The sequence below is a fragment of the Benincasa hispida genome, chromosome 6 (assembly GCF_027475165.1).
Source record: "Benincasa hispida cultivar pf3 chromosome 6, pf3_genome.v1.1, whole genome shotgun sequence".
NCBI lineage: Eukaryota > Viridiplantae > Streptophyta > Magnoliopsida > Cucurbitales > Cucurbitaceae > Benincasa > Benincasa hispida.
Window position 1 is genome coordinate 55,338,901 of NC_143483.1, and position 16,589 is coordinate 55,355,489.

General features: G+C 34.2%; 2 protein-coding genes across 2 annotated transcripts; one reads left to right on the forward strand and one right to left on the reverse strand.

The window, feature by feature from the left end:
- Positions 1 to 11,658: 11,658 nt before the first annotated feature.
- LOC120079786 (temperature-induced lipocalin-1-like) lies at positions 11,659 to 13,238 on the forward strand. The gene is made up of 2 exons (XM_039034173.2): positions 11,659 to 12,287; positions 12,803 to 13,238. Exons 1-2 carry the CDS (start codon positions 11,916 to 11,918, stop codon positions 12,986 to 12,988), a joined length of 558 nt encoding a protein of 185 aa, XP_038890101.2. The 5' UTR covers positions 11,659 to 11,915; the 3' UTR covers positions 12,989 to 13,238.
- A 982-nt stretch (positions 13,239 to 14,220) lies between these two features.
- On the reverse strand, positions 14,221 to 16,043 carry LOC120079785 (LOW protein: nuclease-like protein). The gene has a single exon (XM_039034172.2). The coding sequence runs from the start codon at positions 15,852 to 15,854 to the stop codon at positions 14,493 to 14,495; it is 1,362 nt and encodes a 453-aa protein (XP_038890100.2). The 5' UTR covers positions 15,855 to 16,043; the 3' UTR covers positions 14,221 to 14,492.
- Positions 16,044 to 16,589: the final 546 nt, after the last annotated feature.

Consider the following 16,589-nt stretch of genomic DNA (forward strand, 5'->3'; position numbering starts at 1 on the left):
ATAAGTCAATTTATTTATACCATTTATTGTGATTACCTTTGAAAATTATTATACATTAATTCTCAAATCTGTGCAAACTTCTTCAAATGTCCATTTTTTTTACAAAATTGACGATTACAATAAATGCATGGACAATTCTATAAGGAAATAAATAAAAGTCTAAGTCAATTAATTTATGAAAGTTTAAAAGTTTAAGAGTTTAACCAATAAGTATCACAAAAGATTTTTTCAAATGAAACGTAATAGATGGTGTAAATTGACACACTTACAAAAGTTCAAGGTTAAAAATAAAATTGATGCAATCATTAGTTCATTGTTTAAATCATTACGGTTATTAGTTCATTATTTAACTTGATACAAGTTTAAGGTATATATGTATATAATTGGAATTTTATATTTAGATGACTAATTCCCGATAAGTAATCCAATTTTAAAAAAATACAAAACGTATTTTTTTTGTAAAAAATGAAGAGCAGAACGGAGCACAACGAAAACACATATATGGAAAAAAAAATATAATATTAAAATAAATAAAACATGATATATAAATAAACAAAATAAAATAAAATAACAAAAATACGAAATAAGAAATTTCTCCAAATTCTTCACTTTCTCCAACTTTTTTTGAATCTTCACTAATGTACGTATATTACAAAACCTACCAAATATCACTATTTATAGGTCATTTGGTAAGTAAGAAAATGGATTACATGGACACTAATAGTGTATAATCTTAAGATACATGGACAACAAGTGGAGTAATGAGCAAATGCCACTTGGTTCTTTGACACTAAGAATGAGTATCTACTTTATACATATATTATAATATTTATAATACTTCCCATTAGATACTCATTATATATATATAATGCCTCATTAAAACCTTATTAGGAAAAACTCAATGAGAAGAAAATCACAGTGAAGGAAAATGATTACATATTTCATATAATTTATACTTCTAAAAAAGTACAATATGTTTGCTCCTTTTCACGAAAACATCACTTGAGATATTTGAGTTGCTGCATCCCAGTGTTTTGCACCAATTTTTCAAATGTTGCAGTTGGTAATGATTTTGTAACCAAGTCTGCTAGGTTATCCGTCGAACAAATTTGTTATACATTAATATCACTATTTTCTTCAAGATCATGAGTGTAGAAAAGTTTCAGTGAATTATGTTTTGTTCTAACTCCTTTAAATATATCTTCCTTTGATTTAAGTTGTGCATGTTGTGCTGTCTTTGTATAATATTATTGGAAGATTTTTTATTAGAGGATAAGCCACATATTCCACAAATGTGTTGAGTCATCAATCTTAGCCATACACATTCTCTACTAGCCTCACGAATTGCAAAAATTTCAGCATGATTTGAGGAAGAGCGATTATGGTTTGTTTCGCTAATTGTCATGATATAATAGTTCCTTCACATATGAACAGATAACTTGTCTGAGATCTAGTTTTGTGTTGATCAAATAAAGATCTAGAATTTGCATAACCAACTAGATCAAAATTTGATTTATTTGAATAAAACAAACCCGCATCGCATTCCGGAGATAACGAATATATGCTTAATTTCATTCCAATGTCTTTTTGTTGAAAAAGAAATGTATCTAGCTAAAAATTACTGAAAATACAATATATGGTATTGTATTATTAGCAAGATACATAAATGCACTAGTTGTACTAAGAGATGATACTTCAGGTCCAAGAAATGCTTCATTATCATATCGACGTCGAATATGTCTTTCTTACATCCAATGAACGAACTTCCATTGGAATGTTCATTTGATGTGCTTTGTTTGTATAAAATATTTTCAAAACTTTTCCTGTATAAGTTTACTGATGAATAAATACTCATCTATTAAATATTTAATCTGCAAACCAAGACAACATTTTGTTTTTTTGAAATCTTTCATCTCAAACTCTTTTTGAAAATATTCTATTGTCGTTTAAAGTTCTTCAGGAGTTCTAATCATATTTAAGTCATCAACATATACAGTTATAATAGTAAATCTTGAATGTGGTTTCTTTATAAAAACATACAGATATATTAGATTATTTTGATATTATTCTTTCAACAAATATCCACTCGGGCGATTATACTACATTTGTCCTTATTGTTTCAATCCATATAGTGATCTTTGTAACTTTATTGAATGCAATTCCCATGAATTTGATTTATATGTTTTAGGTACCTTAATCCTTATGGGATTTTCATAAAATATCATTATCAAGAGATTCATATAAATATGTTGTGACTACATCCATAAGATACATATCAGACTTCATATACAGTTAGGCCAATTAAATACTATAGTGTAATTGCATCCACCACTGAAGAATGTCTCTTTATAATCAATGTTAGGTCTTTGTGAAAAATCCCATGCAATTAATCTTCCTTTATATTTTGTGACCTCATTATTTTCATTTATTTTTCTCACAAATACTCATTTGTACCTCACAAGTTTGACATCTTCTAGTGTTTGTACTACTAGTTCAAAAACATAACATTTTGAAAGTGAGTTTAATTCTGCCTCGGTTGTTTATTTCCACTTAAGTCAATTTTTTTTATGCCAACATTCTTCAACATGTTTTGGTTTAGAATCCTCATTTTCAGATAAAATATCAAAAGTAACATTATATGCAAAAATGTTGTCAATAACTACATTAGTCTAATTCAATCTTTTTCCCGTCATGACATAGTTTATAGAATTCTCATTATTATCTTTAGGTATTTCACATTCTTCACTAGTCATGTCAAGGATTTTTTCATAGAAATTTGCATCATCAACCAAGTCTTTTTTACTTTTAATTATTTTTCTTTTTCGAGAATTTTTATCTTTGGAACCTATTGGTCTATCACACGTGTCCCATCTCATTAATGACAACTTGTTGTATTGGGATATCAATTTTCAATGGAACAATTGCAGCTAACATATGTGATCCAGTTACTTTCTTTGCATCTATAAATGCATCTAGTAATTGATTTGCTATATTTTGCAAATGAATTATCTTCTTAACTTCAATGTCACATTGATCTATATGAGATCTAAATGAGACAATAATGATACATTCTATGTAATTTCTTTTTCCAACTTCTTAATTCCTCTCCTTAATGTTGGAAATTTTATCTTATTTAAAATGACAATTAGCAAATCGTGCAGTAAATACATCATTTGTTAGAGGTTTAAGATATTTGATAATTGATGGGGAATCAAATCCAACATAAATTCTTAACATCCTTTAAAGACTTTCTTAGTACGTTGTGGTGAAGCAATTGAAACATATATTGCACATCCAAAAATTTTTATAACCAAGAAATTGTGTTCTTAACTTAATTATTTGAGCAAGTAATCTTGCAAATGCAAGATTTCGACTTGATAATAAGCAGAGTGTGACAATCTACTTGATGCGTTTATTAATACCATAAAATATCCAAATAGTCTACTTGGTGGGTTAATAGGTCCACATATATCACAATGAATTCGTTTTAAAAATGTAAATGATTCAACTCCCACAATTCTCACTTTAGCTAGTGAAGGTCTAATTATTAATTGGCCTTGAGAGCAAGTTTCGGATGATAATTTATTAGATTGAATAATCTTCTAGCTCTTCAATGGTTGTCCATTTGAATTATCAATAATTCTTCTTGTCATTATAAACTCTAGACAACTCAATTGGTCATGCCAAATTGTAAATACACCTAGATTCATGAACTTCAGGTTATGTTTCAATTACTCATATATGAATATAATATAATCCAGAAGATAAGGCAAACAACTTTTTCAGTATACGTTTTCATATGAGGTAGTAGATATGATATACAGATATTCTATCTCATTTTTTTCAATCAGTCTCAGTATGATGACCATTACAACATATATCTTTAAAACTCAGTAGATTTCTCTTTGATTGACTAGAGAAAATGGATTATTATTTGTAAATTTTATTCTTTTGAGTCAAATAATATTTGTTTTTCAAAATCTTTCAATTATGTTTGCAGAGCCCGATATTGATTGACTTTTGCTTCCAACATTGTCAATTTGAAAAAGTTTTTTGTACTTGTAAGTATTTTGTGTGGAGTTGCATTATCTGCCAAACATATTTATTCACAAGATTCACTTTAGGAAATGGTGTTGATCCAGTTGATCGAGATTTATGATTCTTTATCAATAACTCGTTATTTTGTTCGGCCATAAGAAGACATGAGATGAGTTCATAATATATATTTTTTTAACATTTCTCTTGATATTACTGTTGTAGGAGCATATTCGAGACATGAAAAGTAGAAAATGTAATCTCTAACATATATGCATCAGTAATTTTCTCTCCACATACACAAATTTTGAACTGATTTTAAATAATGTGGAGTTGTAATCACTTCTTGATTTAAAATCTTGGAGCCTCAAATGCATTCATTCATAACGAGTTATAGGAAGAATAACCATTTTCTAATTATCTTAACTTTCTTTCAAATTCTTCCACAAGATGCAGGGAACTTTCCATGTTAGATATTTCATTTTTAATCCCTCTTAGAGATGATGACGAAGAAAAATTCTGGCTTTTTCCTTTTCCTGACTTGATGTCACATTCCCTTCTTTAATTATTTCCCCAAGGTTCATTACATCTAGGTGTATTTTGGCATAAGCACCAACGACAAATAATTATTGCTATTAATGTCAAAGGTTACGAATTATAGTTTTGTAAAATTTATCACGATAACACTATCACAAGGCATTATATTTATATTAGAAATTTAGTATATATCAAACATACAAAATACTATTTAATTTATTAATTATAATAAAAAGGAAAAAACAACATATCTTTAGGGTCTACCTTTAACGGAAAAAAATAACAGGAGTTCGTGCTGATAACGTGTTATAAAAATAAAGAGCAAAACAACGTACAATAGAAACACGGATATAAAGAAAATATAATATTAAAATAAATAAAAACATAATATATAAATAAATAAATAACAAAAAAATAAATAAGAAATTTCTCCAAATTCTCCACTTTCTTCAACTTTCTCTTAATCTTCACCAATGTGTATATATACAAAACTCATCAAATATCACTATTTATAGACAATTTAACAAGTAAAAGGTAGATTACATGGATACTAATAGTGTGTAATCTTGAAACATATGAACAAGCTATGGAGTAATAAGCAAATGTCACTAGTACTTTGACACTAAAAATGATATCTATTTATATATATAATATTTATAATAACCTTAAATATTTCTTATATTAAGGGATATTCCAAAAAAGTTTACCAAATTCATATTCGAAAAAATCACTATACAAAAAAACAAGTTTCTATCATAAACCATAAAAATTGTATCGATTAATTAATAAACTTAGTGCCAAACTAGCAAAATTTAACGATAAATTTGCAAATACTACCTACCTCAAAATCGAAGTTTCAAATCCCCACTACCTTTATTTGTTGTTCTAAATTTGTAATAATAACATAATAAGTTTAGTCTTTAAATTTTGTTCTGTCTATTTATTTAATTATTTATTTTAAAAAAATTTCTCCATTTAACTAATTACAAATTCATTCTTTAAATTTGTTGGAACTGTTGTCTTTTTAGGAAATATACATATCTGTTTCCTATCAATAATAATAATAATGATGATGATGATGATGAACTTGTGTCTTTCACATTATAACTTATATTGACATGGAACATATGGATTAATCTGGCAAAGAATGATTCAATGGCACGTGACTCATCAAATTTATTATATGATAAATTTAAGAAAAATAATTTAGTGCATTTTGGACTACATCGATATTATTCAATCATAATTTATCATATAGTAACTTTTTCTTTTAAATTATTTTAATTTTTTTTATGAGTGTGAGGTAAAAAATGAGTACATTTTCTAAAAAATTTTAATACTTCAAATTGAAAAAAAAAACTCTAATTAATCTAAAATCCTTTATCAAAGTTTAACCCAAAAAATTGTTATTAAAAACCGAATGATGTATTTGAAATTCCTTTTAATTTAGTTTAAAAAAAAATTGCATATTTTCAAAGAACCTAAATTGTCTGTTATTCTGAAGGTTTAAGATTCCCCGAATGACTTTTTACTTATCCAAAGTATAAACACAATTCCAATCTATACTATATCTAAAAAGGCAAAGTGGGAGAATTTTTATGTTCCCATTTTGCCCTCATATTTAGATATATATATATATCTATTATACTATTAGTTATTTATTCTTGAACATTTGCACATTTTTTATAGCATCCTTTCATTAAGCTTCCACACGCATCAAAACTCTCACACGCCTTTCTAACAAATTAAAGCAATCATTTCATTTAATATGTATTTAATTTATGTGATGGTGATTGAGAGATTTTAGGGCAATCCATCTCTTTAAAACAAAGGTAACTACCATATGTGTGTGTTACTAGTTTCATTGGACCATGAGCAACATCACCAAGAAAAACAATCTCAATAGGATAACGTAAGTACTCATTTTTGTTATATATTTTAAATACATGAGATTTTTTTATCAAATAGAGGAATCCTTCTAATGTTTACAATATTGAATGTAATTATAGAAGAGAGAATGAAGAGAGTTACGACAATAGTAAAGAGAGGAAAACGACTTTAAATAAAACAATGTAAGTATTTATTTTTGTTATATATTTTAATTGCATGATTATTATTATTTATTTTATTTTTATGCCAAATCAAGAAAGAGAATGAGGAGAGTAAGGACAAGAGGGGAAAGATAAGAGTGAGAAATAGAGGAAAAATGTGAGAAAACGTGGGAAGATGGAGGAGTTAGAAAATAGGGATACTTCTGTTTAAATTTTCCTAATTTTAATCACACAACTACTCATCTCTTTTATTTTTCAAAATTTTATTGTTAATTTAATTATTATATTCACTATCCTCTCGTATTTGTGAGTTTTTTTGTACGAATTTTTTTTCATTCTATTCACCTAAAAAAGTAAAAGTGGTTATTTGATTGTTTAAATTAATTAGAGCTTTTTTTTTAGATTAGTGAAAGCATGATCAAATAAAGTTGATTGAGCTGTGATACTAAAAATATGTAGAGAATATAAGAAAATATTTGAAAATATAGAGATGTAGAGAGAGTTATAACATAATCATCCTAATTTAAAGTTTTAAGATGTTTTGCTAAATTTTTTTTTGAAGAACTTTAGAATGATTAATTATATTATAATGATTCTTATGTAAAAAAAAAAAAAAAAGATTATATCATATTGATTCTCCCTATATTTTTATTTATTTTCATAATCTAATATAATTTTTTTATTTGTTTTTAATAGCATATATTTATTATTATATTTACAAGGTGGGTTAAAACTAATTTTAACTTTTCTTAAATTAATAAAATCAAATGACTTTATAATTTTATTTATTTTAAGTGTTTTGTTACTTAATTTAAGATCAAAGGTATTAAATTCTTCTTAAAAGAAATAGAGGTATTAAATAATGAAAGAATGTTTCGATGATATCACGATCGTACTTCTCCAACCGTGTGGCACCATGATTCATCCATGATCATGGTCAGCCTTAGGGGACACTCAAATCCCAATCCACTTTTTGCTCGACTCTTTGAAGTTTCGTCGGACCTTAGCCGAGGTTATTCCATCCTCGACCGAACTGAACTCATGCGAAATTGAACTTCATTTGGCCATACACGTCGCCTGTACGTGTATTTTCCCTCATGTGCGACTCTGGCCGACTTGCCTCTACTCTAGGCCAAGTCCTGAGGCTCGACCTTGCCCATATATGAGGCTAAGGTCATCACAATGCAATGTCGCATCACTCTTCGTCATCTTGGTTCCCAACAACATGTCCCCCACACTTCTACATCATTTTGGAACTTCACCAGGACGAGTTCTGATCCTTTGTTGGGCCAAAACAAGCTTATAACCCTCTACTGGGGTTTACCGGATGATTCAGACACTCATTGGGGATTTTCGGGACATAACAATGCTTATCGGGCTCTACTGGCCTACTTCAGCGCCTACCGGGCTTCTACCGGCCTAACGGTCGCTTATCGGGCTCTATCGGACCATCACACTGCTTATCGAGACCACTCAAGCAAGTGTCGGGCCAACCGGAAACTATCGAGTTCCATTGATGCTTTAGGATGCGATCCCGAGTGTCGGGATATCATCAACTTTCTCTTTCCTGCTCAGACACGATTATCGAGAACCATCATTGACCGACCCATGGGCAACAATCCAACTCAGGATTTCCCGGACATCCATCCATCCGGACGTAATTGAGACTTAGGCCCTTTTGAGCCATTGTCGAATCAAAACGGCATACCGGGTGCTACATCAAACCTCTGGCCCATGGGAAGGGGCGCAAAGCCGGCACACCCGTGCCGTCTGACATTCTCGATGGAAGACGCCCAAGGCACTTGTCTTGTAACGCTCGCCCATGCCATGATACATGCATGTGCCATGGGGTAGCTCACTTAGGCCACAAGGCCTAGGGGTGGTGGAGAGCTGACACCATGCCCCCCCCCCCCCATAGTGCATTCTGAACATTTTCCTTTTTGCCACCCATGCATATCAAATGTGGCAAACCGTCACTCACCAACGTAGAGTGCTCGTCTAAACTCCGATTGACATGAAATTCGATGTGTTTGCATATCTTATCAATATGCATCTAACTCTAGAGCCGCTCATCCAAACTCGCGACGGAACTCCACCTTTCGAGGTCACGGCCCGAGGCTCCATCCGGCCCCCACGGAGCTTGTCACTGACACCACCGATGACACAGTTGCTTGTCTTTCTGCTTAATGTTCAACATGACATTCTTGCCCACTTATGTTGGTGTATTGGATGATGCACCGTCCTCCACAGTCGCATCACGACACTTCTCTTGGCCCTCTGTCTTTACTAGATGTGTCGACACTTGTGTGTCGCCACTGTACTGTCTGCACAAGTAGGGTCACAATCTACTATCTCAAAGTTAGATTGTGACATCCTCCCCTACTTAAACTGTCATCGTCCTCGATGACAAACTTGGGGGTGCAATCCACTTTCAATCTCGTTGGATTGCGACACTCTCCCCTACTTAAACTCGGCATTATCCCGATGACAATCCGATCTTGGGTTGGTTGCATAACGGACTCTCTGAAAATTATGTGCATTAGACTAAGTACGGAAAGTGCCATTACGTATGAGCCATCCCACCCACGGGCCTCCTCGCACCCACTCTAGGACTTGGCCTTCGGGACTCGCAACATACGCATGGAAAAAGCTTCGGCTTCCTCTCGCCTCCACTAACAAGGGATATCTTTTCATCCCACACAACTCGATCGTAACCATAGCCATAACACATACTCTCTGAGCACACATCAAGATGCACCCCTCAAGGTGAGGCTCGCGAGCCTACCACGGAACATCATACATCGTGGCATCTACTCACACCTAAGCGAATTCGGAAAACAAAACACAACCCCCTCTTTCGTTAGCACTACACTTCAGCCAACTCACTGGCCACCTCATGTGGCGATGCTGCAAAGATGCTTCTTTTGCACTTGATGCAGCTTCTTCTCGTTCTCTAAACTGCCAAACTGTTGATCATCTCCAACGCGCATTGGCCAAACAACTGTGAAATCACCTCACTTAGGCATGTGGAATGACTTAAGGGATAAACTGGCTCCACACAAAGGGAGCATTTTCTCACGGGACAACAGCCCATTCTTGCAAGTTGCTTTCCAATCGCCTCGCTCTGCTAGCCATGACATCCACTCATACGGACTCTTGATGCACAATTGCACTTGACCGACGCATGTCTCCCTGACCCCCGATTCTTCTGCATGCAACCATTAGCATTATCCCTCTGGTAGTAATGGTTCTTTCGAAGGCACCCTACCCAGTACACCTTTCGTGCTTCTTCTAACCAACGGAACACCCAAACTCTTGGCAAATGAGCTTGTTTTTTTTTTTCTTCCTGACGGGATGGATTTCCCTTAATGGAAAAATTCGGCTTCAACCCACACACTGTCTCTGATACTGACTTACTTCTGCCCTGCCAAACTGGCACTTTTGACACAACTGTGAAGTCTTCAATTCAACCCTCGGGTCTTTTCTCCCTGTCTTGTCCGACTCCACTCAAAAGAGTGGCTCTGATACCAAATGTCACGGCCGTACTTCTCCAACCGTGCGCACCATGATTTACCCGTGATCATGGTCAGCCTTAGGGGACGCTCAAGTCCCAATCCACTTTTTGCTCGACTCTTTGAAGTTTCGTCGGACCTTAGGCGAGGTTATTCCATCCTCGACCGAACTGAATTCATGCGGAATTGAACTTCATTTGGCCATACACGTCACCCGTACGTGTATTTCTTAACTAGTAGGACCTAAATATAACAAATTTGTGCTAATCAAATCTACATTCATTTGTTATATCACATCAAATTATCACTCACGAATTTACTTCAACATCCCTAGTCAACATTTAAAACACAAGATGTTAAGTCACAAGTTAAAATCAAAATCAAATGTACATAAACATAATTTAAACTTTAAATTTTGGTTAAATTGCAAATTTGGTCCCGATAATTTTGAGAAGGTTAGAATGTAGTCCCTTATGATTTGATAATACCTAGTGCCTATGATATAAATCCTCATAGATACTCTCTATTGTAGGGACTATTTATGAGAATTTTATCCAACCATAGAGACAAAATTCTAATTATAAAATATGGACCAACTTGTAACATTCTTTAAGTAGGGACCAAATTTGCTATTTAACCTTAAAATTCAATACCAAATTCACAATTTAACCCTCGAAAAAAATATATTTTTAGTCAAATATCTTTCTTATGGATAATCCGAGATGCAGATACATCTCCTTCATCACCCAAATAAAAAAATAATTAAAATATTTCAAAAAAGGAATAAAAAGAATTTTGGACAATTTAGTGGAATGTATAGAGATATAGGTATTGCTCATGATGCATCTGAATATTTTTCCTTTCTTCTTAAGTAAGAGTGCAAGAAAAAATAAAAAAATAAAAAAAACAAACCAATCCAAACCGATCAACTGGTTTGGTTTGGTTTTGTAGTATAAAATTAGACATATTTGTTTGTATTTAGAGAAAATAAAAAAGTATTGGTTCAAATTGGATTTTGATTGAAAAGACCAATCAAAACCGAACCGAACCGAGTGTATATATATTCTTAAAAATAAACTCTAACATTAGGTCTCTTTTAGTGTTTTAATTATTATGATACATATATATTTATTGTTTAAAAGAAAACAAATTATTATGGAGTGTTTATGTTTTTTATTTAGCAAGTGCCAATAAAAAAAATAAAAATGTCTAATTTCAATCTATAAGAAAAGAAATGAACCCAATTTTAATTTTAAAATTACAAAAATGACCGATTCAAAACAAAGTTGGAAATACAAACTAAAATTTAGAAGGAGAAAAAAAATGTCGCAACCGAGAACCAAACCAATAATATACCGAATCAAATAAAAACCAATTTATTAATTTTTTTTTCTTTATTGGACATCGATTTAGGTCTCTTCTTTATAAAATCACTTGATTTGAATTTGTTCTTGATTGATGTCAAATCAAACAAAATCGAACCGTCTATAAGGTATATAGAATTGATGCCCATGGCCCATGATGTTGGCGACTCCCACATTTACCTTGTTTAGCAAGCAAGGAAAGAAAGAAAAGAAAAGCACTTTTTGCCCACAACTGGGCTCTGCCGATTTCTAGACCACAAAAAAATCCTCTTCCCCACAGCTATAATATCTCTCCACGTCTCCCCTTTTTCCAAATCCACATCTTCTTCAACAACTCAAAAAATTCAAATCAAATCACCACCGACGCCTCAAGAAACCCCACTCTGAGATCTCTCTCAGAAGCTCATCATTCAACAATGGTGCAAAAAGAGATGGACGTCATGAAGGACGTCGACCTTAAGAGGTATATGGGCCGGTGGTACGAAATAGCTTCATTTCCATCTAGGTTTCAGCCCAAAAATGGAGCTAATACCAGAGCGACCTACACCCTGAGAGACGAACGGACGGTGAATGTCCTAAATGAGACCTGGGTTGATGGTAAGAGGGGTTTTATTGAAGGTACTGCTGTTAAAGCTAATCCTGATAGTGATGAAGCCAAGCTCAAAGTTAAATTCTATGTTCCTCCATTCATGCCTGTCATTCCTGTTGTTGGAGATTACTGGGTTTTGTATCTTGATCATGATTATCACCATGCTTTGATTGGCCAGCCTAGCAGAAACTATCTATGGGTATGACATTGATTTTCTTTTTTTAAGTACAACTACTACGGGGATGATCTACCACTTACCGCTGAGCTATGTTTACTTTGGCAATTGATTTTCTATGGGTATGACATTGTGATAGGAATGATATTAGGTTATTATTATAGCATTAAAGGTATATTAGTAAATAGTTAGGGAGTTGGTTATACTCCTTGGTTGTAAATAGAGAAGGAGGGGAATGAAAAGGGTTGGCAATATTGTGGTGAGTGATTTCGGATTTGATTGTGATCTCTAGAGGGGAGGGTCCAAGTACCTCAAATAATTTAGATTTATCTAGTATTTTGGTTACCGTGGGTCCTATCACATTGATTTTCTTTTGGGAGTTTTGGATGTTTGTGAACTATTGTAGGTTTTGTATTCAATAATATGTGGGTGGGAGATTTTAACTTTTAATCAGTTGGTCGAGTGAGAAGGGTGTTGAGTTATGAACTTATGATAATGGGAGGTTTCTGAATTGTTATTTCATGGTGTTTCTTTGGCAGATATTGTGCAGGCAGAATCATTTGGATGAGGAGATATATAATCAATTGGTGGAGAAAGCTAAGGAACAGGGTTATGATGTGAGCAAGCTTCGTAGGACAACACACACTGATTCTCCACCAGAAGGAGATGAAGGTCCCAAAGATACTAAAGGAATATGGTGGATCAAATCAATCTTTGGAAAATGATCAAGGTTTGAAGAAAAGTTAATTGAATTTTGTACCTTTGAGTTCAATGGTTTTGGTAGATTTCCCCAATTTGTTTTGTGTCCAGTGAAGATTTATGCTTGGTTTTGTCGAATGGTTGAAATGAATCCTTTGTGCTATTTGTATAGTCGTCCAAATATTGTATTTGCTGAATAATTTCTGATGAAACTGCTCTGGGGTTTTGAGCTGTCAACATTTTAATTTTAAACTGCCAGGTTCTGAAGTTTCTCAATCCTGTAAAAATGAAATTTGAGAAGAGATGCAATTTATTTACACAAAGTCTAACCTGTGACTGTGAGCCGTTCTGTGCAAAACTACAACACTTTTCAGTTCACTTCTCTTGGGGCAACCAAACAGAAAAGTGCTAGTTCAAGGTTTAGAAATAAAATAATATATCAGTTGGTCCTGAAGAGAGAGTACTTTTTTTTTGGAGCATCTAAAAATATAGTTTTTTTGAAAGGGACTCATTTTTAAATTCCTTTGTTACCCCCAAAAACCACTTCAAATCTACAAAAGTATTCCAAGTCCCTTGCCTGTGAAAAGGTCCTTCAAGAAGTCCATTCAGATTAAGAGAAGCAAAGAAGAGATGTTAGAGTTGAGATTTAAGAAGGCAAGATAATCTCCAGTTTTGGTGCTCTTTAGTTGGGCAAACTATGTGAATTTCATACATAACCTGGCAAAAGCAACCACTGAAATTATCACGTTAGTTATATCTTTCTTGTCCTAATGTCTAAAGATCCGGATGTAGAATATGTTCATCATGGCTCTCTATCCATGGCCTCAGGTTTTAAGCATATACAAAATAAAAGAAGTTCAATCAATGTCATTTTGTAGACACTTACTCTTTTTTTTAACAAGGACTCTAAAAAAGAGACACTAATGGACCATTTCATCAAAAAAATATTTTAAGCACTTCCAAAACATTTTTGGAACTTTTAAAAGCACTGGGTTATGTAGGCAAATATCAAAATTAGGGCTTGGAGTGGACCAAGTCATAGCTTCCATTCTGAAAGCTCATTACTACTTTTGTCCTTTTCCTATAAGCTAGACCATCCATAGTTATTTCACTTCAACCGAAATTCAAGATCAAGTTTAACTAGAACAATTCCAACAATGACGTTCAAAAATTAATTTACCGAGATTATTTGATTCAAAAAGCGATTCCCATTCACTTGATAGAATAATTACATGTCAAAATTATTGCATTCTAGAGGGGACCCAAACCATGAACTGTAGATTTTTTTAAAAAAAATTTACATATAGAGTGAATGATTTCAAGGTCACTTTCATGTTAGATAAGTGTAAACATTCCTTCTCTAATCATAAGAAGTATCAAATAATTAGGAAACTAATGGTTGACAAAAAATAGATCTACTTCTAGAGAACTAGGACGTACAATCTGCAGTTTTGAGAAAAAGTTCCAAGAGAGAGGAAAAGAATATATACAGCTGATAAAAGATTAAAATTACCAAGATGTTCAAAGCGATCATCTTCTGTAGCTCAGGCTACTCAAGTGCAAGGCAAGCGCATCTCTGATATCCTTTCCTCTATCATCTCCTATCTTACCATCATAAAGAGGGAACTTCTGGTCCTCACTTGAACAAATTGCTTCTTCTTCTTGATCTTGCTCTTCATCTAGTTTCTCGCTGCATTTAATGAGGAAATTGTGCAGCAGACACCCAGTCAATACAATAAAGGGGAAAAAATCTCTACATCCTTCCTTCCATGGTTTTGACAGAAGCTTCCACCGAGCTCGGAGTCTGCCAAATGCTGTGTTAACCAACGCCATTGCACGGTTATGTGTGGAATTGAATGCTCTCTCAGGAAAGCCAGAGCTATCTTCCTCGTTCAGTTTCATGTATGGTGTCAAAAGCCATGGCAAGAGGGGGAAGCAAGAATCACCAATCAAATATTGGGGAATGGGTTTATCATCATCGAGATTATAAACAGGGCCTTTGAGTAATTCATTGGATTTCTCAATTTCTTCATATAGCTTGCTCTGCCGCAAGATTGTTTCAGGTTTCATGGAGCTCGGCCAACCAGCAGAGACATCCAGAAACCTCCCTTCAGCATCAACTAATGCCTGAACCAGAAGCGATCCATTTTTGCCTAGCAGTTCACTCTCAACACCAAATCTTCTAAGACCTAAAACCCCACAACAATTCGGAAGCGAAATCCACCCAAATCCCACAACAATCCGATCAATGTCAGACCGTAGCTCAAGCAAATGCCCCAATTTCTCATTGATAGCTTTACAAACAGCATAAAACGAGCGGCAAGCATCAGCGGAATCAATTCCAAACCGCCTACCAACCGCCTTGTAGCTCGCACCATGCGCCAATCGGAAAAGCGCAGCGGCTAAAGCACAATCGGGAGGAACTGAAGAGGATGAGGAGCTCTGAATCGGAGAAAGGAGACGGAGGAGGAGGGAGAAGGATGATTTCGACATACGGAAAGAGAGATTCCATCTGGGATCGCAATCGACGTCCGATGTCGCAGAGAGGAAGCGTTGAAACCAGCATTGCCGCGGTGGAGGCGGCGGCGGCGGAGGTAGGGTAAGTTTTGGGAGACGAGGAGAGAGAGCGTAAAGAGAGGATGAAGTTGAACCGAGGAGGGATTCAAGGGCGAGGGTTTGTGAGGGAAGAAGGTGGAGATCGTTGAGAGAGAGAAAGGAGTGAGCGGAAGAAATGGTGGTTTGGATGAGGGTTACCAGTTGGTGGTAGAGATGACTCTCCCGATCGAGTTTCTTGGCCTTGCTTCTGGTAGTGGCGACTGTGGCTGCGGCAACGGCGTTTATGGAGGAGCTTCTGGTGGTCCTCTTATCACCGCCGATTCCTCTGGTGGCCATGGCGAACAGGGGAGGCCTTAGGCGCGGGGACACAGGGAACACTATGAATGTATCGCTGTCCTTGTGAACGAAAGCAGTTTTTTTTTTAATAAAAAAAATTAAAAAAAAAAAGAATTATTATAAAATATAAAAATGCACTAGCATTTGTTAAATAATATTCCTATATTTTCTTTAGTACAACATAGAAAAGCAACAAAAAGAACTTAAAAGGAATTCAAATAAAAAGGTAGAGTAGAAGCCAAGGACCGAACAATTAAGAGAAACTCACGAATGAGTCAACGAACGATTAAACCTCATTCTATATCCAGCGTTTTGGAATAACAAAATCAGTTTCGATTCGAAAAGGAGATATGTCAACTTCAATAGTGTGAGATATTCCTTCGAACATAGCAATGGCCTAAATAAGTTCAACAGATCTTGATAAGGGAAAATGGTTCCCATTTGAATCACGAACGATAGGCCCAACTTCCACCTCATCAGTTACAACTGTCGTATCAGAGGAGTTCAGGTTAAAGGAGTCGGGAGGGGCTGACCAATGAAAATCTTCTCTGGTGTCCCGATGAGAGTGAGAAAGTGAGAGTCAACACAATAATTTAAAGACATCAAATGATTCCACATGTCTACCAATAGAATCATAGTTGGAAGAGTTGTACTTATCGAAAGAAGATTACGCCTATGTCAAATTGTAGACAAAATAGAGAAAATAATATTTCTATAATTCTAAACATTGCAATA

Coding starts and splice junctions, on each gene's coding strand:
- LOC120079785 (XM_039034172.2), bottom strand. CDS start 15,854: ATGGCCACCAGAGGAATCGGCGGTGATAAGAGGACCACCAGAAGCTCC.
- LOC120079786 (XM_039034173.2), top strand. CDS start 11,916: ATGGTGCAAAAAGAGATGGACGTCATGAAGGACGTCGACCTTAAGAGG. Junction 12,288..12,802: donor CTAGCAGAAACTATCTATGG/GTATGACATTGA, acceptor TTTCTTTGGCAG/ATATTGTGCAGGCAGAATCA.